The sequence below is a fragment of the Scyliorhinus canicula genome, chromosome 10 (genome assembly GCF_902713615.1).
Source record: "Scyliorhinus canicula chromosome 10, sScyCan1.1, whole genome shotgun sequence".
Lineage (NCBI taxonomy): Eukaryota > Metazoa > Chordata > Chondrichthyes > Carcharhiniformes > Scyliorhinidae > Scyliorhinus > Scyliorhinus canicula.
The window spans coordinates 169,405,519-169,433,362 of record NC_052155.1 but is presented as its reverse complement, the minus strand read 5'-3'; the positions used below and the strand labels follow the sequence as shown (position 1 = coordinate 169,433,362).

The window sequence follows — 27,844 nt, the reverse complement described above, 5'->3', positions numbered from 1 at the left end:
CTGTCCATTTATTTGAAAATTAAATGTAATTTACCCCTATGAATAAACCTATTCCCTCTAAACCAGCATTTGCTGGAGTACACCAGCATTTTGTGCCATGTAATTTCTACATCAGGCACATTGCTATACTAACTTGAAAACATCATTCAATCCGTGACAAATGTCAGCATAAACAACATTATGCTTACCTAGTACAATCCTTAATGCACTCAATGCAATTTCCATCCTTTAGGTAGCATGCTGCTTGATTTGAGTGTAAGATGCTCAGTTCTGCTGGGCAGTCCACCCCTTATAAGGAAAAGTAACACACAACATTTATTTACTATCTTATTTCCCCTTCTTGAAAGTTTGTTGGGGTATGATTTCATGTACATGCCACTAAGCTATTTCAGTGAGAGCCATCTTACTTCAATCTGATTCTGTTCTCACCTAATTTCTAGTCTGTAAACTTTCAGCAGAAGACGCTGGTAAGAAATTGCGAGTTTGGACCCTAATAATTTTCTTTCCCTTGTCCAACGATATTGTTACTATCTCACGGTTGTCCAGCACAACATTGACAAGAGATTGAACCTGGGACTCCCTTGGTTTGTATGGCAATTATTACAATTATGAGGCTAACAAATCTTACAATTTGGGACTTGTAGATTTAAAAGTAGGATAAATGAAAGGGTCATATGACCTGTTCTGTAGTCTGCCCGATGGTAAGCCTGGGTAGTTTGATTTAGATATCAAAGAAAGGCTTACTGTTTTACTGAGAAGCTGCAAGGCATTTACAATTGGAAAAACAATGGCAACAGTCATTGACTTTAAAATGACTGGCCTCTGAGTCTCCCCACATTATAGGTATCAAATTGTAAACAGCTGGGGTATGAATTATCCATTAACATTTAAGATGAAAGGGAAGTTGGGGTCAAAAATAGTTAATTTGCATTTCTACCTTAATGCAAGGTTATGGTGTTTCATGCTGCTATGGGCAGGGGAAGCCATTTTGAGATCAGGTTACAGGCTTCCCTACAAACCAATGAATATCACAGCCAGCAGAGGTTCTTTGAGATCAGTAGAGTGAAAAAAACTGCTTGGCTTTGCAATCTGTCAAAGTCAGATGTGGGAGGGAGATAGTCTCTGGTCGAAGACCACCAGCAGCCTTCTGTGGATTACAGGGAATTTGTTCTAGCATGCCCAGGGAAAAGAATAATTATCGGAATAGCCCCTACGGCTGGTTGTGGATTGAAGGAACTCTTAAGAAAACAGAGAAAAGTGCCTGGAGACTGTCACTCCAAGTTACTCATCAGCAAAATGGGGATATGCTGGAAGCAACTTCTGACTGTTTTAAGGACTGGAATTCCATGGAGACCGTGATATGTGATAAGTATAAATGGGAAATGTTTCTCTCTACAGTTTGAAGAATAAGTTACAAAAAAAAGTGCTTATTCAATATTGTGTTAGTCATTTGTTGGATTAAAAGTTTTAGGATGAGAAATCTCGATGTGTCATACTTTCAGATATTAACTGGAAGCTCAAATTTATTTTAAAAGGTCTCTATGTAGATTGAAACATAGTTTATTTAGCCATTGAGTAAAGTGGGTGGTAGTCAGGTCACGAAAGGCAACTCATGATCATTCCGTTTTGGGAAATCATGTACTATGTGAGAGGGAGGGAAAATGAATGAAAATATATATTTAGTTATCTCCTTCAGTTCTTTAGATGTCCCTTGCACCTTTGAGAAAGGTGACAGACAATCTGTTTCCCATCCCCCTTTCAATAATACTGCAGAACCATTAAGTGTGACAGGCGTTACCATTGTCCGAAAATGTAACTCCCCTTCCAATGTTCCCTCCATTCTACTCATAGCTGAGAAGTACAGAGTTTAACTCAATCTAGAAATTCTTTACGCGGCTTGTTTGGGGGGCAGGGGTGAGAGTTGGAAATCTTGTTGACAATATGTGGCATGGCGGATTAATATACCAATGGGCCAGCTATGTTCATCACAGAAGTGTAATTCTCTTGAACAAGCATGGTATGTGAACATACAGACAGATGAACATGGAAATTAGGAGCAGAGTAGGCCACTAGGCATTTCAAGCCTTCTGCACCATTCTGTAAGATCATGGCTCATCTGATTGTAACCTCAACCCCACATTCCTGCCTCCCCCTAATAATCTTTCAGTCCCTTATTAATCAAGAATCTATCTGACTCTGCCGTAAAAATATTCAAGGACTTTGTTTCCAAGATTCACAACCCTCTGAGATAAAAGATTCTCCTCATCTCTTGTCTTAAATGAATGATTCCTTATTTTTAAACAGTGATCCCTAGTTACAGATACTCCTACAAGAAGAAACATCCTCTCTACATCCACCCTCAGAATGCTCATTTGCTGTTTAGACAAGCATACTTCGACCTCTCCCCGTCACCCACAATTCTTTCTCCTCTTTTTCCTTGAATCCTGAGATTCATGGTTGAATTGCTGCAGGCTGTCCCTTTCCTACCACCACCAACCCCTGGTGCGGTTGGTGATTAGGAGCAAGAGCTGCAGATATTGCTAACTTCTTCCACTTTTTAACCCAGAGATGCTACGGTCAACTCGCGCCTTACCTGACAGCAAGTAACTCATTACAGATCAGAGATTAAAATTAAGGCCATACTTTTCAGATTAATTGTTATTCTGTCTTTTAAACCAGTCTTGTCGCACTACATCTATATAAACACATGGGACAAAGGACCTCACTGTCACATGTGTTTATGACAATTTGATTTCACTGAACGTCTTTGTAACTGATGGGCTGTTTTTCCACAGCATACAAAGGACATGCCATGGTCAGCAAAGAGATACAATAAATATTTCAACCAGTGATTTATGAGCTTCCTTAAGAGTAACTATTGATTATACTTTTCAATTAGCATTCCTATTCTATTTACACCATATTTATAAAATAGAATTTTAAAACAGAATAATAGTTTTCATTACACCATAAGCATGGAAATATTTTAGCCCCAAAGTTCCTATTTCACATTTTCATACATAGAGGGTGGATGCATACGTGTATACATAGTGTACAGTAGTCAATATATTAGGAGGTCTTACCCGATTCAATGAGCTCTGTAATAGCTTTTGTGTATTTGATCACTGCGTCTCCAAACTGCCCATTTTTAAACAGTTTGTTTCCTTCACTCTTAAGCTTTGCCACAGCAGGGGGCAGGGCCCATGTGTTGTTCTTTCCTTTCTCTGTCTCTGAACCTGACCCAGGCGGAAACATCTGACCAGAGTCAATTCTCGGAGGATCTTGACTTTTACTTGCCATGGGAATTGTGACATTCTCGACATTTTCACCTTTAGTTTCATGCCCACATTTACTTGGTTCAGTTTCCTTCAGTGCTGTTGAATTGCCGTCACTGTCTTTTTTAGTGTTTTTCTGTGCTGCTGCACCGCCCGTATCCTTCCCTTTAGCTCGGTTCTTTTCATTAGTCTGACTTTCTCGTTTGTGTGAACACTTTTTCTGTGAATTCCCCATTGCAGCCTTTGCTTTTGATGTCCTTCCACCCACCGGCTTACTAGAATCTGTAAGGAAGTCCACATATTACAGGCTAAATTGCATCAGTGGAAAGAACTACTGCAGTCTAAGAAGGGGGAGGTAAGGAAATTACATCAAAAGCTTAGCGTGGCAACAACATAACATTCCATAATGAAAACAAGCGCATAAGTATGAAAACTTCAGCAACATTTGCAATCAGTTAATCTGTGAAAGAAGGACATGAACAGAGTCACATTTCATTAAATAGTAAAGCAGTACTTCCCCTTTGTTAGCACAAGCAGGGAGCAATTTGTTTCACAAATAGTGAGTCAACTGAGCACATTATACAAAAAAACCATCAAGCTAACCCGAAGAGGAGGAAAATGCCGCAGCAACTTCTGTAAGATCTATGACCTGTACATTATTTAGTAGAATTAACCCTTTGGTTACTAAAATGCTTTTTTGTTCTCTATAACATCTGCAAAAAAAAAATGTCAATTTAGATTCAGAGTTATTACGGCACAGCCTGAGGCCATTCAGCTCTTCAAGTCAGATTTGTAGAATTCACAGAATCCCTATAGTGCAGAAGGAGGCCATCGAGTCGGAACCGGCCCCTCAAATGAGCACTCTATTCAAGCCCAATTCCCCCATATTCCCGTACCCTAACCTGCACATCCCTGGACACTAAGGGACAATTTATCATGGCTAATCCACCTAACCTGCACATCTTTGGACTGTGGGAGGAAACCGGATCACCTGGAGGAAACCCACGCAGACACGGGAAGAAGGCACAAACTCCACACAGACAGTGACCAGAGGTCAGAATTGAACCCAGGTCCCTGGCGCTATGAGGCAGCAGTGCTAACCGCTGTGCCACCCCAGAATACTACTGATATGCCACTCATGAATTTACCGTGAGACATGTAATTTCACAGCAAAATCAAGTTATTTTCCCAACCTCATGAGGGGGCTATGAAATCACAGGATTTTTCAAATGCGTTCCAAAAGTGGAGTGATTTCTCATAGCAGTGCATATGCATAAATGTAAATGTTGCCACAGTCCCAGAGGACCATAGCTTGCTCTCCCTTTGAGAGATGACTGGTGGTGATTTAACCTAAGGGTCAACACACCTCAGGCGAGTGGAAAGATTGAGAAGGTGGGGCCTTCATGAATAACCTCAGCCGGTACAGGAGTTGAAACTGTGCTGTTGACGCCCATTACAAAACGGATGCTTTAATCTTGCCAACCGCCCCATGTGGTACTGGGGACAAACTGACAGAGGGGAAAAGACACATGGGCCGAAAACAGGAACTAACAAATAAGGCCCTGGCTGGAATCGATATTGGCCATCTGCCAGAGCACTCAAGTCAACACAGAAACTCATTATCGCTATATAGAACTTTGTGATTACCCACTTACAATAGTTATCTTGTTTACACAAAACGATAAAAGACCTTGCTATGAATATATAACTTCAAGACAGTAGTACCCAACTTTGTAGCAGGACGAACGATGAACAAACAGGTAATCAGACACCTATTAGCTCATCGGACAAGAATGTTTCTGATCTTGATTGAATCACCTTGGCTGAACAGTACTACAGTAGTCCCCCGTTATAACGCGGGTGTTGGGGTCCAAGACAGCCACCCGTGTTGCATCCGAGCCGCGGATGTCCACGATGGGGGTTTTTTGGCTCTGCAACTTTTTTTTGGACTGGAAGCATTGGATAAAACCTTCGATCAGAGTTCTGATAAGAACTTACTTTAGTTGACTGCAAAATTATTACATTATGCTACCATAAGTTAAATATAAGTTAAAGTAAGAAATGAGCACTTCTAAATTTATTTTAAAATCTATGCATGCGCTTCCCATTGTGAGTCTACGGGGGGCGGGGGGGAGAGATCAGACCCCCGTAGACTCACAATGGGAAGCGCATGCATAGATTTTAAAATAAATTTAGAAGTGCTACTTTCTTACTTTAACTTATATTTAACTTATGGTAGCATAATGTAAGTTAAAGTAAGAAAGTAGCACTTCTAAATTGATTTTAAAATCTATGCATGCGCTTCCCATTGTGAGTTTACGGGGGGCAGGGGGAGAGATCAGACCCCTGTAGACTCACAATGGGAAGCACATGCATAGATTTTTAAATAAATTTAGAAGTGCTACTTTCTTACTTTAACTTATATTTAACTTATGGTAGCATAATGTAATAATTCTGCAGTCAACTAAAGTAAGTTCTTATCAGAACTCTGATCGAAGGTTTTATCCAATGCTTCCGGTCCAAAAAAAAAGTTGCAGAGCCAATATGCAGCAGTGGCTGCAGGTTTGATTGCTATAATAAACTGACAGCATCAATTTCTCCTGGTCCTTGAAACTATATGAATAGAATCTGCATAACCCACCACCTAGTTCCCTTAGTTCATATTAGGAAACCCACAGAAACTTACCAGGAAAGCTGCTCCTCTCTCACTGAATCTCCCTCCAATCAGCCGGCAGTGTCAATTTCAGCGGCCGGCTCACTTTGATCCGGAGAGGGAAGCTGACAGTTGGGGTCCATAAGCCCCCCCGCCGTATATCGCGAACCGCGGTATTGCGGAGCGCGGTATAACGGGGGACTACTGTATCCTGCTTACTTCTATTAATGTGTTTAAGTCTTGGTGGGACAATAAAACTCAGGCCAGGTGTGCACGTGTATCATGACTCAGTGCTAGCAGAACCTATATAAAAGAAGGAACATCGGAACATAGTCAGCGACAACCTGGAACCCCCCCAGAGGAACCATCGCAGAAGAAGGGGCCCCGAGGTCAGAGAAGAAGATATTCACACAGCGTGATCGTAGCCTGGCCAGCTTCTCACTAAGACGAGTAATGCCGAGAGCTCAGCTGTGAGTCTGAATCAAATTCTGTGTAATTGATTTTGAAGAATGTAATATCATATTATGGAATTTACAGTGCAGAAGGAGGCCATTTGGCCCATCGAATACCCAAATAAAATAAAGTTACAGTAGACAGTGTGTTTTTTCTTGTTTCTGACCAAGCCAATCGAGAAGGGTTTTCTCGGTCAACATCCATCCCCACCCCTCAACCTGCCGCTCATAGCTCCCCCTCTAGTACCAAGTGTTGCTTATCTCTTCCTCCCGAGAAGATGCAACTCTTCCAAATATTTAAATCATGTTCCCGTGTCTGAAACCTTTTCTAGCACTGCTCTCCCCCAGTGCTTAAATGATACAAGGTAGTCAGTTACCTACCAGTAACATCACCTTTCTCCAGCCTTCTATAATCTGTGTGTGCTTGCTCCCTCCATGTGTCCCACTGTCTGTGTGTTCTTCTCTCTCAATCTCTCATTCTGACTGTCTCATTCTGTCTTTGAACTAAACTTTTGCAGTTGTGGAGCCTCTGGGGACATTTAAAAATGGCAGGGGGGGTCCCAGATCTGAAAGTCCCTTTCCCATTTCTACCAGAGCTTACTTTTGATGGTAGGGGAAAGGGGACAGGGCGTGGCTCACTGATGAGGGAAATCCGAACTCTACAGGACCATGAATTTAGTGCCAAGTTTAAACAGACCCCATTTTCGCTGAGCAAGGACCTCATCCAACAATGACACCTTCTATTACTTTTCTGATTGAGAATAGACTGAAGGGGTGGTAACTGGATGGGTTGGATTTGCTCTGTTTTTAGTGGGCAATTTTCCACATTGTCGGGTAGATGCAAGTATTGTAGTTGTACAGGAAACGGTGGTTAGGGGCATGGTTAGTTCTGGGTCCCAAATCTTCCGTACTGTTGCCAGCAGGTTGTCAGGGCCGATAGCCTTTTCAGTATCGAGTGCTTTCAGTTGTATCGTGATATCACATGGATTGAATCCAAATTGGCTGAAGACTGGCATCTGTGATGCTGAGGACCTCAGGAGAAGGCTGAGATGCATCATCTACTCAGCCCTTTTGGGTGAACATGGTTCTGGGTTGTCTTTTGTACTGTGCGTGGATCCCCCATCGCTGAGGATGGGAATATTTGTTGCGCTTTCTCTTCCAATTAGATGTTGAATGGTTCACCATCATTCATGACTAGATGTGGCAGGGCAGCAGAACTTAGATCTGTTCTGTTAGCTGTGGGATTGCCTAACTCAGTCTATTGCAAGTTTTCAGCTTGGACGGTCTCACTTCATCAGCTGAAGGTGAGGTGGGGGGTACAGTTCGTGGTAATCAGGAGGTTTTCTTGCCCACGTTTGACTTGATGCCATGAGACATTTTTGGGTCTGGAGTCAATGTTGAGGAGACCATGGCACCCTCTCCAGACAGTATACCACTGTGCTGCGTCTGGTAGATACGGCTGGTGGGACAGGGCATATACCCAGGGACCTTTTTGTGTCTGGCATATTGTACAGTAAACTTTGGTGAATATGAAATATGACTATGTCAGTCTGTTGTTTGATTAGTCCAAAAGCTCTTCCAATTTGGCACTAACCCAGAGATGTTAATAAGGAGGACTTGGACTTCCGGTGACAGAGACGTGCTGAGTAGTCGCACATCAGGTGGTTCTCCTCCGTAAGACAACCAAATAGGCACTTTTGACCGGATTTAGCCCGCAAAATCGGACATAAACATCCCCTCCCTCAACGACAACATAGACAGCAAATAAACAGCAGGCAGCAGCAGCTCAAGATGCTGAAGGGACACCAGAAAGTGCGGCATGGGACAAGAGCATCGAGCAAGCGGGTCAGCGGATCCACGAGGCGAGGGGTCCCTGGCCACCGCTGAGAGAAGGAGACCGGCGACCTGAAAAGCGAGCCCCTCTCCCCCCGCATCAGGCGATGGAAGACGTTCCTCACCGAGGAACTGAAGGTGATGAGGGACGACATCAAGGCCGAGATAAAGGTGGCGGTGGAGGAGGCACTGGCCACAATGCAGATGGCTCTCGACGGCATAGGCAAGAGACTGGAACCCCAGGGGGGCGCAATAAAGGAGCTGGAAAAGACTTTGACGGACCAGAGAGACTGGATCATTGCCCTGGAGAACAAAATCAAGAGGTTGGTGGGGACCCAGGGGATCCTTAAAGGGAATGTCGAGGACCAAGAAAGCGGTTGAGGCAGCAGAACATCTAAATAGTGGGCATGCCAGAGAGAATCAAGGGCAGGGACCCGACCGACAATGTGGCCCAAATGCTGGGCAACCTAGTGGGGAGGGACAGCTATCCCAAGCCGCCAGACAGCGACAGGCCTCACAGGTCGCTCTGATCAAAGACCAAAAAAGGTGAGCAGCTAAGAGCGGTAATAGCCAAGCTACAAAGATACCAGGACTTGGAAAGGATTCTTCGCTGGGCCAGACAGACACATGCAACTAGGAGGGACATAAAATCCGAGTCTATTCAGGACATTGGGGCGGACCTAGAAAAACGCAGTGCGGAATTTAATCAGGCAAAGTCGACTCTATATAAAAACAAAATCAGATTCGGGATGCTATTCCCAGACAGGCTCTGGGCAACATACCAGGGTGAGGAACATTGGCCACGATTCTCAGGCCCGGCGCCAGAGTGCCGGCACTGGCGCCAAAACGGAGTACTTTACTCCGGTGCCGGTTCAGAGACCCAATTCTCGGGTCTTGGGGGCTTGTAGAAAGGAGGGGGCGAGGGCAGCAGAGCACAGGAGAGAGTGAGGAGGAGATAGTAGGAACTCCAACAGAGCGGGCATAGGAGGGGGTGAGATCGATCCTGGGTGGGATCCTTTCCTGGGTACCGCAGGAAAGCTAGCGGCAGGAACTATAAGTGAGAGGGGTGCTGCGGCGCATCTACCACCGGGGACCAGGGGTGGGGGGGGACACAGCATGGGGGGGGGGGGGGGGGGGGCAGAGGGGTGAACGGAAGAGGGGGGATATAAAACCACAGGGGGAACAAAAGGATAAGGGGGTGGGGGAGGGCTCTAGACTGGCTTCAGCAGGTAACACTCGGAAACGTGGAACAAGGTGGCGCCGCCCGCAGCCACTTTGGAGGGTCCCTAAATAAAGGGAAATCCCGGAAAGTATGAAAGCTGATATAGTCTTCCTCCAAGAGACACACCCAAGGTAGAAGGACCAACCACGGGTAAGGAAGAGCCGCAAGGGACAGACCTACCATTCCTGCTATGGGATGTGAGCCAGGAGAATAGCCATACTGATAAGGAAGAGGACAATGTTCACTGCGACAAAGTCGTTTACAGACCAAGGGGGACGATACATCATGGTCAGTGATGACCTGGACAGGGCACCGATGGTCCCGGTGAATGTGTACGTGCCCAATTGGGACAACACAGAATTTGTAAAGAAGACCATGGCGGAAATCCCCAACATAGACACGTATCGACTAAATACAAGGGAGGCTTTAACTGTAGAGGGCCCACTGATGGACAGATCGAACCCCAGAACGGAGAGGTCGACAGGCATGGCCAGAGAATTGACAATGTTTATGGAACAGATGGGGATAGTGGACCTATGGCAGTTCATGCACCCGGGTGAGAGGAAATTTTTCTCGCCAGTACATAGGGTCTACACCCATACCGACTTCTTAGTAGTGGGGAAATCGGTGCTTCCAGAGATAGCCAGAGTGGAATACTCTGCGATTGTAATCCTGGACCACGCTCCCCATTACATCCATGTGAGGTTGGAGACAGGCCATGCCCAGCCAGCGCCCCACATGGAGGTTGGACACGGCCCTCCTCGCCGATAAGGTCTTCTGCCAGAAAACACTGGGGCTGTTTAGCACACTGGGCTAAATCGCTGGCTTTGAAAGCAGACCAAGGCAGGCCAGCAGCACGGTTCGATTCCCGTAACAGCCTCCCCGAACAGGCGCCGGAATGTGGCAACTAGGGGCTTTTCACAGTAACTTCATTGAAGCCTACTCGTGACAATAAGCGATTTTCATTTCATTTCATTTCAAAATATCACAGGCAATCGGCAAGTACGTTACTACCAATCGGAAAAGGAAAGTCTCACCTTCCACGTTCTGGGAGGCACTGAAGGCTGTGATTAGAGGAGAAATTATCGCCTATAAGGGATTCATGGACAGGGAAGAGAGGGCGGCTAGGCAACAATTGGTCAATCGACTCCATTCTGGAGCTCGACAGAAGATACACCGAGGCCCTGACTGTGGAGCTTCTGGCGGAGAGGAAAAAGCTACAAATGGACTTGAACCTGCTATCCACCAGGAAAGCAATGCACCAACTCTGCCAGACATGGGGACCTTCTATGAACATGGATACAAGGCTAGCCGCCTGCTGTCTCACCAGCTGAGAAGGCAGGCTGCCACGAGGGAGATAGCATTGGCAAAGGACAGCAGAGGTGGACTGATAGCCAAACCAAAAAAGGTCAACAAAGCATTCAAGGCCTTCTACCGGGACCGTACGCCTCCGAGCCCCCAAACAGGGACACGGGGATGAAACAGTGCTCGATGGACTGCATATGCCGTTGCGGGTGACAATAAGTGGAGGGGGCTGAAAGCACCACTAGGACTGGGAGAGGTCATGGAGAGCATCAACTCCATGCAGGCGGGGAAGGCACCAGAACCCGACAGGTTCCCGGCGGACTTCTACAAAACTATTTGCGATGACACTGGCCCCGCTATTCACAGATTCAATAGCGAGGGGCACCCCGCCTCCAACGCTAACACAGGCCACCATATCACTGATACCCAAAAAGGACAAAAACCCAATGGTATGCAGATCATACAGACCCATTTCGCTGCTCAATGTCGATGCAAAAATACTCACAAAAGTCCTGGCTAAGCAGCTGGAGAACTGCGTACCAGAGATAGTCGCAGAGGATCAGACGGGCTTTGTTACGGGTAGACAGCTAACTGTGAATATCAGACGACTGTTGAATTTTTATTTTTTTAAATTTTATTTTTTAATAAATTTTGAGTAGCCAATTATTTTTCTTTTTCCAATTAAGGGGCAATTCAGCGTGGCCAATCCACCTAACCTGCACATCTTTGGGTTGTGGGGGTGAAACCCACGCAGGCACGGGGAGAACGTGCAAACTCCACACGGACAGTGACCCAGGGCCGGGATTCGAACCCGGGTCCTCAGCGCCGTAGGCAGCAATGCTAACCACTGTGCCACCGTGCTGCCCTATGATCCAGATCTTGCAGCATTTTGACTGCTTCAGTATCTGAGGGGTTGTGAATGGCACTTATCATTGTACATCAGCAGCGAACATCCCCACTTCAGGGGCAGCACGGTAGCATGGTGGTTAGCATAAATGCTTCACAGCTCCAGGGTCCCAGGTTCGATTCCCGGCTGGGTCACTGTCTGTGCGGAGTCTGCACGTCCTCCCCGTGTGTGCGTGGGTTTCCTCCGGGTGCTCCGGTTTCCTCCCACAGTCCAAAGATGTGCGGGTTAGGTGGATTGGCCATGCTAAATTGCCCGTAGTGTCCTAAAAAGTAAGGTTAAGGGAGAGGTTGTTGGGTTACGGGTATAGGGTGGATACGGGGGTTTGAGTAGGGTGATCATGGCTCGGCACAACATCGAGGGCCGAAGAGCCTGTTCTGTGCTGTACTGTTCTATGTTCTATTTGGACCTTATAATGGAAGGAAGGTCATTGATGAAACAGTTGAAGATGGTTGGGTCTAGGACAGTGCCCTGAGGAACTCCAGCAGTGATGTCCTGGAGCTGAAATGATTGACCTCCAACCATCTTCCTTTGTGTCAGGTATGACTCCGATCAGCGGAGAGTTTTCCCCGTTTCCCATTGACTCCAGTGTCTCTAGAGATGCTTGATGCCATACTCGGTCAAATGCTGCCTTGATGTCAAGGGTAGTTACTCTGACTACCTGTAATGAGTAATCTGTAATGAGGTTAGGAGCTGAGTGAACCGGGCGAAACCCAAACTGAGCGTCAGTGAGCAGGTTATTACTGAGTAAGTGATTCAACTTCCGGCAGGAGAGTGGTCACGGGCAACGGAGCTCTGGATGTCGCGTCCTGTTCCCCGGGGGGGGGAAATGCGCAAACCGGCCGGACTGCCCCACCCCGCACGGCAGGAGAACACGGGGTATGACGAGCGGGGACCGAGCCAGCGGCGGGGACTGACGGCGGTGACTACAAGGCAGGCGGTGGAACAAAGGAGGACTCCCGGCCCGATCAGAAGCCTCTCTCTCTCAACCCTCCTGACCCAGTGTGTGGATGAGTGAGTAAAAAGAAAGAAAAAAGGGGATGGTGGGGGGAAAAATTGCTAAAAGAAAGAAGAGATCGGTAAAGAAAAGGGGGACAAAAAAAAGGAGAGAGAGAGAAGAGGGGGAAAAAAATGCCAGAGCAGAGGGAGAAAGGGCACCACAAGCAGAAGGGGCCATTGGCGAGCCAGCTCAGATGAGCCAATCGACGTACGAAGGGGCAGAACAGAAAGTTTGGCGCAACAAAAAGAACTGGGTAGACAAGAGAATTTTCCCCTTGGGCCAGGGGGGAACTGGAAGGTAGAGGTGCTGAGGGAACAACAGCAGGAAAAGAAGGCAGAGGCCAGAGCAGACATGGAGGCTGCAGTGCAGGCAGCAATCGCCAAGGCCCTGGTGGAGGTGCAGCTCACCCTGGGCAGAGTAGAGGAGAAACTGGAAGCCCAAGAGGAGAAACTGGAAGCCCAAGAGGCGACCATTAAGGAGCTGGAAAAAGCCGCGACTGACATGAGCGAGCGGATCACGGCCCTGGAGAAGGAGGTGGTGACTGGGCACAACGCAGGGGAGCCTGAAGGGCAGAGTGGACGATCAGGAAAACCGCTGGAGATGGCAAAACATAAGGATAGTGGGCCTATTAGAGGGGATCGAGGGCAGAAACCCCACGGCATACGTGGCCGAGATGCTGGGCAACTTAGTGGGGAGGAAAACTTTCCCCAAGCCACCAGAAGCCCAAGGCAGGGAATGAAGCAAGGGCAGTTATAGCTAAACTGCACCAGTACCAAGACAGGGAAACAATCCTGCGCTGGGCTAGGCAAAACAGAACCTGCAATCGGGAAGGGCACCTCATTAGAGGTAACAAGGACATTGGGGCAGACCTAGCCAGGAGACGGGCCAAATTCAACAGAGCGAAAGCAGCTCTTCACAAGAGCGATGTGCATTTTGGTATGCTGTACCCAAGCATGCCAAGAAAGGGAGTACTCCTTCACAGCCCCCGCCGAAACAAACAAGTTTGTCAAGGAACACGGGCTGGAAAACCAACAGCAAGGGTAGAAATAAGGGGCCCCTGGCAAGGGGCAACAGCATGCCAACGGGGGGCACCCAGTACAGTCTCTGGGTGAAGGGGGACTCCAGAGTGCAGGGGATTACCCGCGTGGTGGACGCACAGTGGGCGGACATGTCAGGTGCCCCTTGGACAAAGGGAAATGGAGTGCAGGGGCGCGCCCACCAGGTAAGTATGGTTAATCCCACAGGAGCGAGGGGACAGAAGCCCCCCACCAGGATAGTCACCTGGAACGTAAGGGGTCTCAACGGCCTAGTGAAAAGGTCCAGAGTCCTCACCCACCTAAGAAATATGAATGCCGACATAGTCTTCCTCCAAGAGACACACCTGAGAGAGCAGGACCAACTGCGGGTAAGGAAGGGCTGGGTGGGACAAACCTACCATTCCTGCTATGGGACAAGGGCCAGGGGGGTGGCAATACTGATCAGTAAGAGGACGATGTTTAGGGCGACAAAGACGGTTACGGACCCAGGGGGCGGTATGTCATGGTCAGCGGGGCCCTGGATGGGGCACCGGTAGTACTAGTTAACGTGTACGTGCCCAACTGGAACGACACAAGCTTCATCAAAAAGACCATGGCAGAAATCCCCGGCATAGCGACGCACCGTCTAATCATGGGGGGGGGGGGGGGGGGGGGGCTTCAACTGTGCACAGGATCCAACGACTGACAGATCAAGCCCCATAACGGGGAAAACCTCAAGCATGGCAAGTTAACTCGGTCACTTTATGGAACAGATGGGAGCGGTGGACCCCTGGAGGTTCACCCACCCAGGGGAGAAGGAGTTCTCCTTTTTCTCCCCAGTACACAACGTATACACTAGAATTTACTTCTTTCTGGTGGGGAAAACGGTGCTTCCGGGGATAGATAAAGTGGAATACTCCGCAATTGTGATATCCGACCACGCTCCACACTACATGGACTGAAGATGGGCAGGGCCCAATGCCCCATATGGAGGTTGGACATTTCCCTACTAGCTGACAAGGCCTTCAACGAAAAGATATCGCAGGCCACAGCAGAGTACATGGAGTTCAACCAGAACGGGGAGATCTCTCCCTCCACGTTCTGGGAAGCGCTAAAGGCCATAATAAGATGGGAAATTGTCGCTTTCAAATCGCGAAGATATAAGGGGAAAGGGTGGCTAGGCAGAAGCTGGTCGACTCCAACTGGAGGTAGACCGTAAATACTCCGAGACCCCGATCGTAGAGCTCCTGGAGGAGAGGAAAGAGCTACAAAGGAACTTTCATCTGCTCTCCACCAGGAAAGCAGTGCACCAACTCCGCCAGGCACATGGGACCCTATACGAACACGGAGACAAAGACAGCTGCCTGTTGGCACACTAGCTGAGAAAGGAGGTAGCAACCAGAGAAATTGCACAAATCAGGGATACGAGAGGCACATTAGAAACAGAACCCGAAAAGATCAACAAAACCTTCAAGGCCATCTACCAAGGTCTGTACACCTCAGAGACCCCAATGGGGAAGTGCGGGATGAAACGGTTCCTTGATGGACTGGACATACCAGTCGAGGGAGAGAGCAGAAAACGGGGCCTGGAAGCAGCACTAGCACTGGGAGAGATCATGGGCAGCATTAGCTCCATGCAGGCGGGGAAGGCGCCGGGACCAAATGGGTTCCCGGTGGAATTTCGACAAAAAATTTGCGATAGCACTGGCTCCGCACCTGCGGGAGATATTCACAGACTCGCTAGCTAGGGGCACACTGCCACCTACGTTACCACAAGCCCCAATCTCGCTGATACCCAAGAAAGATAAAGACCCAATGGAATGTGGGTCATACAGACCCATCTCACTGCTGAACGCAGATGCCAAAATACTGGCCAAAAGGCTAGAAAACTGCGTACCAGAAGTGGTCGCAGAGGACCAGATGGGCTTTGTCAAAGGTAGACAGCTAAATTCGAACATCAGGCGCCTGCTGAACGTGATAATGACCCCATTTGGGGAGAGAATACCAGAGGTGATTGTCTCCCTAGATGCAGAAAAGGCCTTTGACAGGGTCGAATGGAAATACCCGAGGTACTGGAGCGGTTCGGGCTTGGAACAGAGTTCACCTCCTGGGTAAAACTCCGATACAATGCTCCCATGGCGAGCGTACGGACCAACTCCCGATACTTCCAGTTGCACAGGGGCACCAGACAAGGATGCCCACTGTCCCCGCTGCTGTTCGCTCTAGGAATTTGCAATTGCTCTCAGGGCAGCAAAAAGCTGGAGGGGGATCCGAAGGGGAGGCAGAGAGCACAGAGTCTCACTCTATGCAGATGACCTGCTCCTCTACATTTCGGACCCACAAAGCAGCATGGACGGAATCATCGCGCTCCTGAAAGAGTTTGGCGCTTTCTCGGGCTACAAACTCAACATGAGCAAAAGCAAGATTTTCCCGGTACACCCACAAGTGGGGGGTGGGGGGGCAGCACTAATGGGACTACCGTTTAAACAAGCCTGACACGAATTCCGCTACCTGGGGATCCAAATATCCCATGACTGGAAAGGGATCCACAAATGGAACCTCACCAGTCTGACAGAGGGAGTAAAAAAGGACCTGCAAAGATGGAACACACTCCCACTCTCGGGGAGAGTCCAGACGATCAAAATGAACATACTGCCCAGGTACCTCTTCCTACTTAGATCTATCCCGATCTACATCCACAGGGCCTTTTTCAAAGCACTAGACAAACTAATAATCGCGTTCATATGGGGGGAAAGAATGCTAGGATCCCAAAAAAGGTCCTACAAAAAACAAAATCCAGGTTGTGTGTGTGTGTGTGTGTGTGTGTGTGTGTGTGGGGGGGCTCCCAAACCTACAATTCTACCACTGGGTGGCGACGGCCAAGAAATAAGGGGATGGATCAAGGAGCCAGAAGTCGAGTGGGTGCGTGCGGAAGAGGCCTCCTGCATGGGGACCTCCCTCTGGGCCCTCGCCATGGCAGCACTCTCATCCCCACCCAAAAAACACTCCAGCAGCCCAGTGGTGATAGCCACCCTCCAGTCCTGGAACCAACTACGGCAGCAATTTGGCCTGACCAAAACGTCAGACAGAGCTCCCATCTGCAACAACCATAGGTTCACACCAGCGCTGATGTGAACGGTGCCGAGACCTGGCAAACCATGCCCATATGTTCTGGTCTTGCCTCAGACTTGTGGGGTACTGGACAGCCTTCTTTGAGGCAATGTCCAAAGTGGTGGGGATGAGGGTGGAACCATGCCCGAAAGTGGCGGTCTTTGGCTATCAGACCAGCCAGATCTATTCCTGGGAAGGAGGGCGGACGCCTTTGCCTCCCTGATCGCCCACTGTAGAATGCTGTTCGGCTGGCGGTCAGCAGCACCGCCCAAAGCTGCAGACTGGCTGTCCAACCTCTCAGAATCTCTCCAAATGGAGAAAATCAAATTCGCCATCAGAGGGTCAGATGACAGATTCCACAGAACGTGGGAGCCATTCACCCAATTTTTCCGGGATCTGTTTGTGGCCAACGAACAAGCAGAAGAATAGCCAGGTAGCCAATAATCAGGGGAAAATAGCCAAGGCACAAGAGGAAGGGATAGACCAGGAGAGGAGGACGACGTTGGAGGACAGCTAAACATAAGAGGGAAAAAAGGCGAACCACAGGAGAAGGGGAGGGGGCAAGGGGGCAGAAGGGGGAGGGGATGAGTGAAGAGACAGGGAACAATAGAGGGGAACCAGAGAGGTTGGGGGGGAGGTAGGCGAATAATAGCCAGAAGAAGGGCACGGGAAACGATAACAAACTTGGCATCTACAGGAACAGAGAGCAAGGAAAATCCGGGCGAAAGACGGGACGAACGGCTGAAGCGGAGGTGAACGCGAAAAGACAACGGCAGCGAAATCCGTCCGGGAGAAGCAAGTGGCAACACCAACACCAGACCATTCGCATATTGCCCACTGTAATTGTTTCTCCGGCACCCAAATGTATATCTACCTCCCCAGCTCTCCCCCACCCTACCACACACACACAAACAGATGCCTACTTATGTGTTAAAAATAATATTGCCAATTGTACAGAATTGCTGCTTTTGAGCTGGTGCATAATACCCTACCAGTTATTTTATTTTATTTATTTTTTGGTATGTTTGTGTGTGCTCTTCTCATAAGTATATTATTCTGTGTACATCACGGTAAATATACTTTGTTCAAAAACCCAATAAAAAACATTCATTAAAAAAAGATTACTGAGTAAGTGCCACTTGGTAGCATTGTTGATACCCCCACCCATCACTTCACTGACGTTAGAGAGTAAACTGATTAAGCAATAATTGGCCGAGTTGGATTTGTCCTGTTTCTTGTGTACAAGACATACCTGGGCAATTTTCCATATTGCCGTGTAGATGCCAGTGTTATAGCTGTACTGGAACACCTTGGCTAAGGATGCGGCAAGTACTGGAGCACAAATCATCCATGCCAGATTATTGTCAGGGCCCATAGCCTTTACAGTATCCAGTAGCTTCAGCCTTTTATTGCTAACACATGGAGTGAGTCAAATTGGCTAAAGACTGGCATCTGGGATGCTGGGGACCTCCTGAAGAGGCTGAGATGGATCATTCCCTTCGCACTTCTGGCATTCTGTTCCGAATGCTTCAGCCTTATCTTTTGCACTGATGAGGATTTTTGTGAAGCCTCCTCCTCCATTGAGTTGTTTAATTGTCCACCACCATTAATGGCTGGATGTGGCAAGACTACAGAGCTTAGATTAGATCACTGGTTTGTGGAATTCCAGAATTGAATTTAATTAACTTAATTTGATTTTAATTCAACCATCGGACTTGGCCTCAAACCCAGGTCCCCATACCCTGGATTACTAATCCAGCGACAATACTATGCCACCGTTTCCCTTGCACCTGTTACTAAATTCACAGTCACAAACTGGTAAGCATTGCACAGATTCTCAAGAGCAGCCAGCTGAGGATACAACAGATGAGGCCACAGACATTTCTGGGATTGGTCCAGCCCATGCTGAACTCCAGGCTGATGAGGGGTCTCTGGTAGCAGCCACATATGACCTGCTGGAATTGCAGCAAAGGACAGGGAACGGAACATCTGTCGGAGCTGTCAGAGGCTATGCACATCCATGCAGGAACAATAGAGTCCGTGCAGGCCATGTCGTAAGCATGGTCTCTTCCATTGAGAGATTGGCAAACCTCATTCACAGCCAGATTCAACAGACCAGCGAGTGGCTGCCAGAGATGCATGCAGAGCTGAAAACTATCACCTTGACATGAGCTCAACGTAACAATGGCAAGGCCAGAAGGGAACAAGGCGCCTGGACTCTCCTCGAGTTGCTTCTCGAGCTCCAAACCATGGGAGGAAAAGTGTGCCTTGCAAGGGAAGAGGGGTACTCACCAGTCGCATCTGGGGACTCCTCTCAGGGTGCTGAGTGTGGACGGTGTCCTCCGTCTATCAGCCAATGAATGAAATGAATGAAAATTGCTTATTGTCACAAGTAGGCTTCAAATGAAGTTATTGTGAAAAGCCCCCAGTTGCCACATTCCGGCGCCTGTTTGGGGAGGCTGGTACGGGAATTGAACCATGCTGCTGGCCTGCCTTGGTCTGCTTTCAAAGCCAGCGATTTAGCCCTGTGCTAAACCAGCCCCTCAAGTAGCCATGGCAATAGAAGAGCGCTTCAACATGCTGGGGCCCTCCGGGCCTCAGGCAGCCAGAGGATGCCCTTTGGGTTGTCCCAAAAGGCAGCACAATCAGCAACGTACCTCCATTCCAGCCCCAAATGTAGGGGGTCACACCTTGTAAAAGTACAGAACAGTGTTAAAAATGAACGTCTCGAAGTAGCACACGTTAAGGACTGTCAGGTTTGTGGTTTGAGTCATCCGTTGTCACGTGGGGTAACTTGAGACCACAAAGTAGGTAGACGAATGCGTTGTTTAAAAGGACCTTTTTATACAAATAAATAACAGAGTTTAACAATAACAGTAATCCAGCAGAACAGTAGTAACAGTAATAACTATGAAAACAGATCTTCCTTACAGGTCACCCTCTTGCAGATTGAAAAGCCCGCACATGCTCAGGACCGTCAGCGCCAGAAAAACAATCGCATAGGAGAAAGGCTCATAAGAACACTACTCAAAATGACACTCTGTAACACTTCTCCCCTCTTAAATTTCAACCCCTCATCAGGACAGAAATATAACAAAATTAGTAACTGTACCAAAGCCTGTCAGGAGTTTGCGGTTGTGTTGCGCCCCACGCAATACCACTAGTGAATCTTGTATTGGTTAGTCTGGAATCGTAGATGAAGAGGTAGATTGAAAATCTGAACATAAACGTTCCTCTTCCACTCCCCAGTAGAGTCAACTGGCAAACCTGGAAACACAGGAACCACTTCCTGGTGAACATCAACAGCAGCATTACTTACTGTCAAGTTATGTGACTGTTTCTGACTCTGAAACGTTTTTTGACTCTGAAGCATAACGCAGACGAATATGGTCTTGGTGTCTGCGAACAACTCTTCCGTGTTGCAGTCTCATGACCCAGATACTGGACCACTTTGGTTTAAAATTATTCCCGGTAACCACCTCTGGTTACTACCAAAGTTCCTAACATAAATCTGATCATCCGGTTTGAACTGCCTCTTTGTGCAACTATGAATAACTCTTTTCAGTCTTTGTCAATGTCCTAGATGCAAAACCGATGGGTTTTTCACAGCCATCCTCCATTATATGAGATAGTACCACCCTGACACCATATGGCGAGGCCTCGCACTTCAGGATAAGTTGCCTGCCTGGATCAAAATGGACCAGCAGATTAGTTGATTGCAGCAGCCCTGGCACATCCTTGAAAGCCTTCTTTGGTGCGGACTCCCACTTCCATTTGGTTTCTTTGTGCAGAGGCAGGAACAGTGGAGGCAACACTGTAGACAGGTCTAACAAAAAACTTTCCATCATAGTTTACCAAGTTTACACATTCCTGGGCTCTGGAGCTTCCCTAATGGTTCAAATTTTCTCCTCCACGGGAAATAAGCCTTGTGCAAGGATTCTGTGGCCTAGATATTCTATACTCTTGTGTCTGGAAATTGCACTTGCTCTTTTTGAGGTGCAGTATTGCCTTTGAAAACCTTTTAAAACTTGATCCAAATTGCTGAGGTGCTCTTCATCAGTCTTCCCGGTAATTAAGATGCCATCCAAGTAGGCTGCAACCTCAGGAATGCCTTGCAAGAGGTTGTCCATCGTCTTTTGAAAAATTGCCAAACTGGAGGATACTTGAACAACCCTGTATGCAGGTTGAAGGTCACATGCTGTTTTGAATCTTCCTCTCGCAAGAATTGTCTCATGTCCAGTTTTGAAAAGGTATTGCCTGCCGCAAGAATTGAAAACAAATCTTCCACCCCAGGTAATGGATATTCATCCAACTTGGAAACCTGGTTAATGGTGAGCTTGTAGTCACTTCATAAACAAACCATACCATCAAACCAACCCAACGAGAATAGGCTCAATGAGTCCAAGCCTTTGTAGCCACTCTAACTCTTCCTCCACTTTCCTTCTCATGGCATAGGGCACCTTTCCTGGCTTGAAAAAGCAAAGGGTAGCCTGAGGGTCTACGTACTTCACAGTAGTATCATGCAATGTACCCAGTTCATCCTTGAACACGTCCGGATCCTTCTTCACAACACCTTCAGTAACCCTTGTGTGCTTGATCTCACCCCATTTCAATGGAATTTTACTGAGCCAGTCAAGTCCTTGCAAACTTCCTTTTGACCATAAGGAGGCAATCCTTGCTCTTGACTATTATACGCAATATGGATTTCCAATGCCCCGAACAAAGGTATAGACTCTCCGATGTACGTCCGAACATTCACCTTTGCTGGAGTAAGGGCTGCCTCTCGTCCCAAGTTGACTTGTAGGTCTCTTCACTAATTACGACACAGAGACTCCTGTGTCTACCTCTAGCTTGATTGCCTTACCATCGACCACCATTGTAGTAAATAGGTTCTGCTCATGCCTCATTCACATGACATATGCCGCAAGCTGCTCTCTACCTTCTCTGAGCTGTGTAAATGATGAGTAGCTGATAGAGGCTTCTTCAAATTTAAATGTTCTTGCTCAGTCTTCGCTTTTCTCTTCACACCCCTATATTTATTCACCAAATTCCCCTTCTTGTTGCACCAATGACAAACAACATCCATAAATTTCAATGATTCACCTAGAGTGGCACAATGGTACAGTGGTCAGCACTGTTGCCTCACTGCTCCAAGGACTCGGTTTCAAATCCAGCCTTGGCAACTGTGTGGAGTCTGCATGTTCTCCCCGAGTGTGCGTGGGTTTCCTCCGGGTGCTCCGGTTTCCTCTCACAGTCCAAAGATGTGCAGGTTAGGTGGATTGGCCATGCTAAATTGCCCCTTAGTATCCAAAAGGTTAATTGGGATTACTGGGTTATGGGGAGAGGGTGGAGGCATGGGCCTAAGTATGGTGCTCTCAGGGCAGCACGGCGGCGCAGTGGTTAGCATTGCTGCCTCACGGTGCCGAGGTCCCAGGTTCGATCCCAGCTCTGGGTCACTGTCCGTCTGGAGTTTTCACATTCTCCCCTTGTTTGAATGGGTTGCACCCCGACAACCCAAAGAAGTGCAGGGTAAATGGATTGGCCATGCTAAATTGTCCCTTAATTGAAAAATAAATTGGGTACTCTAAATTTATATTTTAAAAAAGTAGGGTGCTCTTTCCAAGGGCCGGTGCAGACTCGATGGGCTGAATGGCCTGCTTCTGCACGGTAAGTTTAAAAAAACTATCACTTTTACCTTTTTCTTGCAATCTCTTCAGTCATTTGATGCAGTGCCCCCACCTGGGCACCAACATTAGCCTTCTGAATATCTTCAATATTTCTGATGTGGAGATGCCAGCGATGGACTGGGGTGAGCACAGTAAGAAGTCTTACAACACCAGGTTAAAGTCCAACAGGTTTGTTTCAAATCACTAGCTTTCGGAGCACTGCTCCTTCCTCAGGTCGACTTCAGTTTTACTGGCAGCCATTTCCATGCCCTGCAAAACTTCTAGATTTCAAAGTCAATGTGGCTTTACCCAACAACGCGGAATGCTGCCCTCGTTAATCCCACATAGCAGCCCATCTCTGAGCAGATCTTCAAACTGCTCCGATGTCACAAATTCTGAAAGCTGCCTTAATTCTGCCACCAATGTTAGCAACCGACTGATCGGCTTTTCAAAAATGCCTATGAAATTTGAATCTTTGAACAATCACTGAGGGCTTTGGGTCATGGCTATTCTGGACCAGAGAAACTAAATCTGAAAATGAAATCTCACCTGGCTTCACTGGCATGGCCAGATTCCTCATCAACTTACAAGTCTTCGCCTTCCATACACTCAGGAGAATCGAGTGCTGCTTTGTCTCATCTTCTATTCCATTTGCTAAAAAGAAATGCTGCAACCTTTCCACACATTCAACCCAGTCTTTGCTTCTCGCATCAAACTCACTGATCGCCGTGACCATAGACATGGTGCTGCTAGCTTGAAATTCCATCTAGTATACCTACAATAAAAGCTAGTCACTAAATGTAACCTTGTGTTGCCACGTTGAACATCAAAAATCTTTGTTTTCTTTTCTTGCTGCTTTCTCCTCATCATCAAAAGATGTGAGACGGGATACTCTATCGACGGGATCATCTGCTTCCCTGGCAGCGTACCCATGCCCGTGGGTTTCCCGACAGCATGGGATGGCCACAATGCGAAACCTCATTGGCCAGCTGTCGGAACAGAGGATCCAGCTGCTTGCGGGGCGCGCCAGAAAAGGGGATGGCGGGTTGGAGAATCCCACCCGTGGTAACATAAGACCACAAAATAGCTAGTCGAATGCATTGTTTAAAAGAAGAAACTTCTTTACATAAATAAAGTTTGACAATAATTTTGACAATAACAGTAACTCAGCAGAACAGTAGTAACAGTGAGAACTATGAAAACAGGAGCACTAGTAAAACAGGTCTTGCTTACAGGTCACCCTTGTCCATACTCAAAAGCCTGCAAAATCCCATACATGCTCAGAACCCTCAACTGATGCCAGTAAAACAATTACATAGGAGAAAGCCTTATAAGACCACTCTGTACACCAAATGACACTGTAACATCACATGTAACCTGTATCCATTGACCATCAATTGCCCGTTTGTCCAAGGGCCACCATGTATGCTAATCCCAGATTTGGCAGTGCACATGAAGAGGCTTGGCACAAATCAATGGTGAGTGATATGATGAAGGTGGGGTGGAGCTTTTGAAATGAAATGAATGAAATGAAAATCGCTTATTGTCACAAGTAGGCTTCAAATGGAGTTACTGTGAAAAGCCCCTAGTCGCCACATTCCGGCACCTGTTCGGGGAGGCTGGTACAGGAATTGAACCGTGCAGCTGGCCTGCCTGGGTCTGCTTTCAAAGCCAGCGATTTAGCCCTGAGCTAAACCAGCCCCAGCTTTTATTAGACAGGCATTGCTAGAGCATCATTGGCTGTATAAAGCAGGTACGAATTTGGATGTCGAGTCTTTCTTGCACATCTCCGAATGCTCCTTGCCTCTGAAAGAGGAGTCTTTATCATCACATCTTGCTTGTTCTGCCCCTTCATCCATATCGTTCTCATCAGATGGGGAGTGACAATCATTGATATCCTCTGGATGCAAGTGGACAACATTCATATGTCGAACCTTCCCTGGTGCATACAGTAGTGCTCATGGAAGGCTTTGTGACATTCCTTGGCTGCAGGGAGAGTGTTCCTTGTTGGCTTCAGCAACCATGTCTTCAGTGGGCAATAACTAACCCTATGTATTGGTCCCTGAAGCTGCTCAAGGGAGGCTGAATCAGCGGTAGTGCCTGGAACTGCTTATAAAAACTCTAACACATTCCTGTATGATGTACTTTCAGTGGTCGCAGACCTGTTGAACATTGTTTATTAAGGCCACAGGCTGATCTGTGAAAATTTTGACAACCACATACAATAAATTACACCTTGCACTTGAGTATATCCAGCAATGGCACCAAAGCTAATGGACTACTCTTTCTGCTGTTAGTTTTAGTTTGGTAGCGCACAATATCTCCAGCAATCAATTCCTTACTGCAGCGGTGAGCTGCTGCCTGGGACATTCCGCATATTTTCCTTCTGGATCCCTGGAAGGTGGGAGGACCTGCAGTAACACTGTTTTCCTCAGGATCATGGGAATTGGGTGTTCATCGGAGTTCAACGGTCGCAGATCGTTCTGCAGGTCAGCACACAGGTCAATGACAGTCTCCCATGACAGTTGGCACTAGCACTGACATCTGGAAGTAGCTTAAACAAGTCCAGAAGACTTTGGGCTTTATTTGGGCCTTTTTTGCTCTCTGCACCCTTTTGCAGCTTGTCCATCCGGAGGTTGGGCTCACCTGCTGCAACTGCCGCACTGGCGCATTGAGTACCTGATCTTCCCTCCCTCTGTCGCACTCCACCTCCATACCGGGTCCAGGAGTGGGTCGATGAGTGTCATAGCTGTTGTACTACCTTTGTCGGAGGAAATCTTCCCTGGGATCCTTGAATTGTCACTCCTCTGATCCAGCAGCAAAGATGCTCGCAGTGTGCTGCTGATAGGCAGCGACAACAACTTACACCCTCAACTCCCCCAAATCTAACCACATGTTCCTGCCCATCTCTGAGATCCCTCATCTAACTCTGGCATTGACCACTTCTTCCCCTTTCTTCCAACATATATGATGTGGAGATGCCGGCATTGCGCTGGTGAGCATAGGAAGAAGTCTTACAACACTAGGTTAAAGTCCAATAGGTTTATTTCAAATCACTAGCTTTCGGAGCACTGCTCCTTCTTCAGGTGAATGAAGAGGTATGTTCCAGAAACATATATATAGATAAAATTAAAGCTGCAAGACGATACTTTGAATGTGAGCATTTGCAGGTAATTAAGTCTTTACAGATCCAGAGAGAGGGGTAACCCCAGGTTAAAGAGGTGTGAATTGTCTCAAGCTAGGACAGTTGGTAAGATTTCGCAAGCCCAGGCCAGATGGTGGGGGATGAATGTAATGCGACATGAATCCAAGGTCCCAGTTGAGGCCGTAGTCATGTGTGCGGAACTTGGCTACAAGTTTCTGCTCGGCGATTTTGCGTTGTCGCGCGACCTGAAGGCCACCTTGGATCAGAAGCTGAATGCCCTTGACTGCTGAAGTGTTCCCCCACTGGAAGGGAACATTCCTGCCTGGTGATTATCGTGTGATATCCGTTCATCCATTGTCGCAGCGTCTGCATGGTTTCGCCAATGTAACACACTTCGGGACATCCTTTCCTGCAGCGTATGAGGTAGACAATGTTGGTCGAGTCGCACAAGTATGTACCGCGTGCCTGGTGGGTGATGTTCTCATGTGTAATGGTGGTACCCATGTCAATGATCTGGCACGTCTTGCAGAGATTGCCACGGCAGGGTTGTGTGGTGTCGTGGTCGCTGTTCTGAAGGCTGGTAGTTTTATGCTGTTGCACGTTTTACTATGGGCGTAAAACGCGTTTATTGGGGTGTATTAACTTCCAAGTGCTTAACACCGCTAGGCTCTGTTGTATGAATTTATTCAGCTTTAGGAGTCGCCAGTTGCCGTATAGACAACGTCACTAGTATTCCAAGGTCAAGTTCAAAGTAATAAAGACGATACACCGATTAGTAAGGTCCAAACGATAATATTTATTATACAGTTATAATAAATATTCATGCACACACTAAGAGACTAAGCTATGACTAAACTAAAGTAATCAGAATACTTATCTAACAGGAACAGGCAAGGTCAGGGAGCGAGGCCTTCGTCCTGGTCTTGGGCTGCAACCTTCAGCAAGCGTTCTGGTCACTGGGGGTTCTAGCGGGCTTAGTTCGCGTAGCGAGCGTCGTACTGGCACTTACGGTTCGGCGGCTGGTGCTCAACGGCTGGAGTCAGGTAGATCTTCTAAGTTGTGGTCAGAGCCGGAGCACGGAAAAACAGACCTTGACCGAAGTTGAGCCGGAGCACGGAAAACAGACCGGACAACACGAGGTCCCTATCTTTTATAGGGGTTCCATTGTCCTTCCCTCTTCTCGGGCGGGCTCTACCTATTGGATCAATTTCTTATCGATACTGGATTAATTCCCCAATGCGAGGGGGTCTCCGTGATGGAGGGGGCGTTTCTTATGTCCTTTTGTTTGGAGGTTTCTGGTGCCTCGATGTCTGGGCCTTGATTAGAATGTGTCCATTCAGAACCAAATGTATCTATTGTGTGGGTGTTCAAGTCTGATGGCCTCATTAGCATGCAAAGCGTTTTGCCATTTGCACCTAGCTAAGGTCTTCTCACCTGAGCCCAAACTGGTTTTCTGCTGCTGCAGAATGCAAACTGCTCTTTGCAGACTGCTGTTCTGGCTAAACTGTCTGTTTCCCAGCAGTCTTAGCGGTTTACCTATTTTGTAGCTCAGCATCCATTTTAGGTGGCTACAATGCAAACAATGGTTTGTTTAAGGTTGCGCGGTTGTTTGAAGGCAAGTAGTGGGGGTGTGGGGATGAGCTTGGCAAGATGTTCATCTTCATCGATGACATGTTGAACATAACATTTATAAGATTTTAAAAGGGGCTGGTTTAGCACAGGGCTAAATCGCTGGCTTTGAAAGCAGACCAAGGCAGGCCAGCATCACAGTTCAATTCCCGTACCATCCTCCCCGAACAGGCGCTGGAATGTGGCGACTAGGGTTTTTTCACAGTAACTTCATTTGAACCCTACTTGTGACAATAAGCGATTTTCATTTCATTTTTAAAAGCAGTTAGACAGTTACATGGGCAGGGTGAGTATTGAGGGATATGGGCCAAATGGGGGCAAGTGGGACTAACTTAGTGATAGAAACTGGGCAGCATGGACAAGCTGGGTCAAGGGGGCTGTTTCATGCTGTAAACCTCTATCTAGGCACTTTCTATACTCCATGAAGGCCTCTGCTAATTTGCTCACTTTGTGACTGCTAAACATTTCTCTTCTTTCTTATCCAGTCCTGAATATTCCGAGACATCCAGGGTTCTCTGGGCTTGTTGCTCCGACATTTCACCTGAAAGGGAACATGTTGGGCTTATACTCTCCCCAGTTCCGTTATGAACGCCCCTCCACTGCTCTGCTGTAGATTTTCCCAGAAGATGCTGT

General features: G+C 47.5%; 1 protein-coding gene across 6 annotated transcripts in view; it reads right to left on the bottom strand.

The window, feature by feature from the left end:
- Positions 1-27,844, bottom strand: part of LOC119972765 (sperm-associated antigen 1-like) — a 179,118-nt gene that overhangs the window by 109,531 nt on the left and 41,743 nt on the right. For all 6 annotated transcript variants that reach the window (XM_038810095.1, XM_038810100.1, XM_038810097.1 and 3 more), the window contains exons 11-12: positions 3,084-3,557; positions 189-288 (exon numbers count right to left, since the gene is read on the bottom strand). In XM_038810095.1, the coding sequence (XP_038666023.1) occupies positions 189-288; positions 3,084-3,557 (574 nt within the window). The remainder of the gene's footprint in view (positions 1-188; positions 289-3,083; positions 3,558-27,844) is intronic.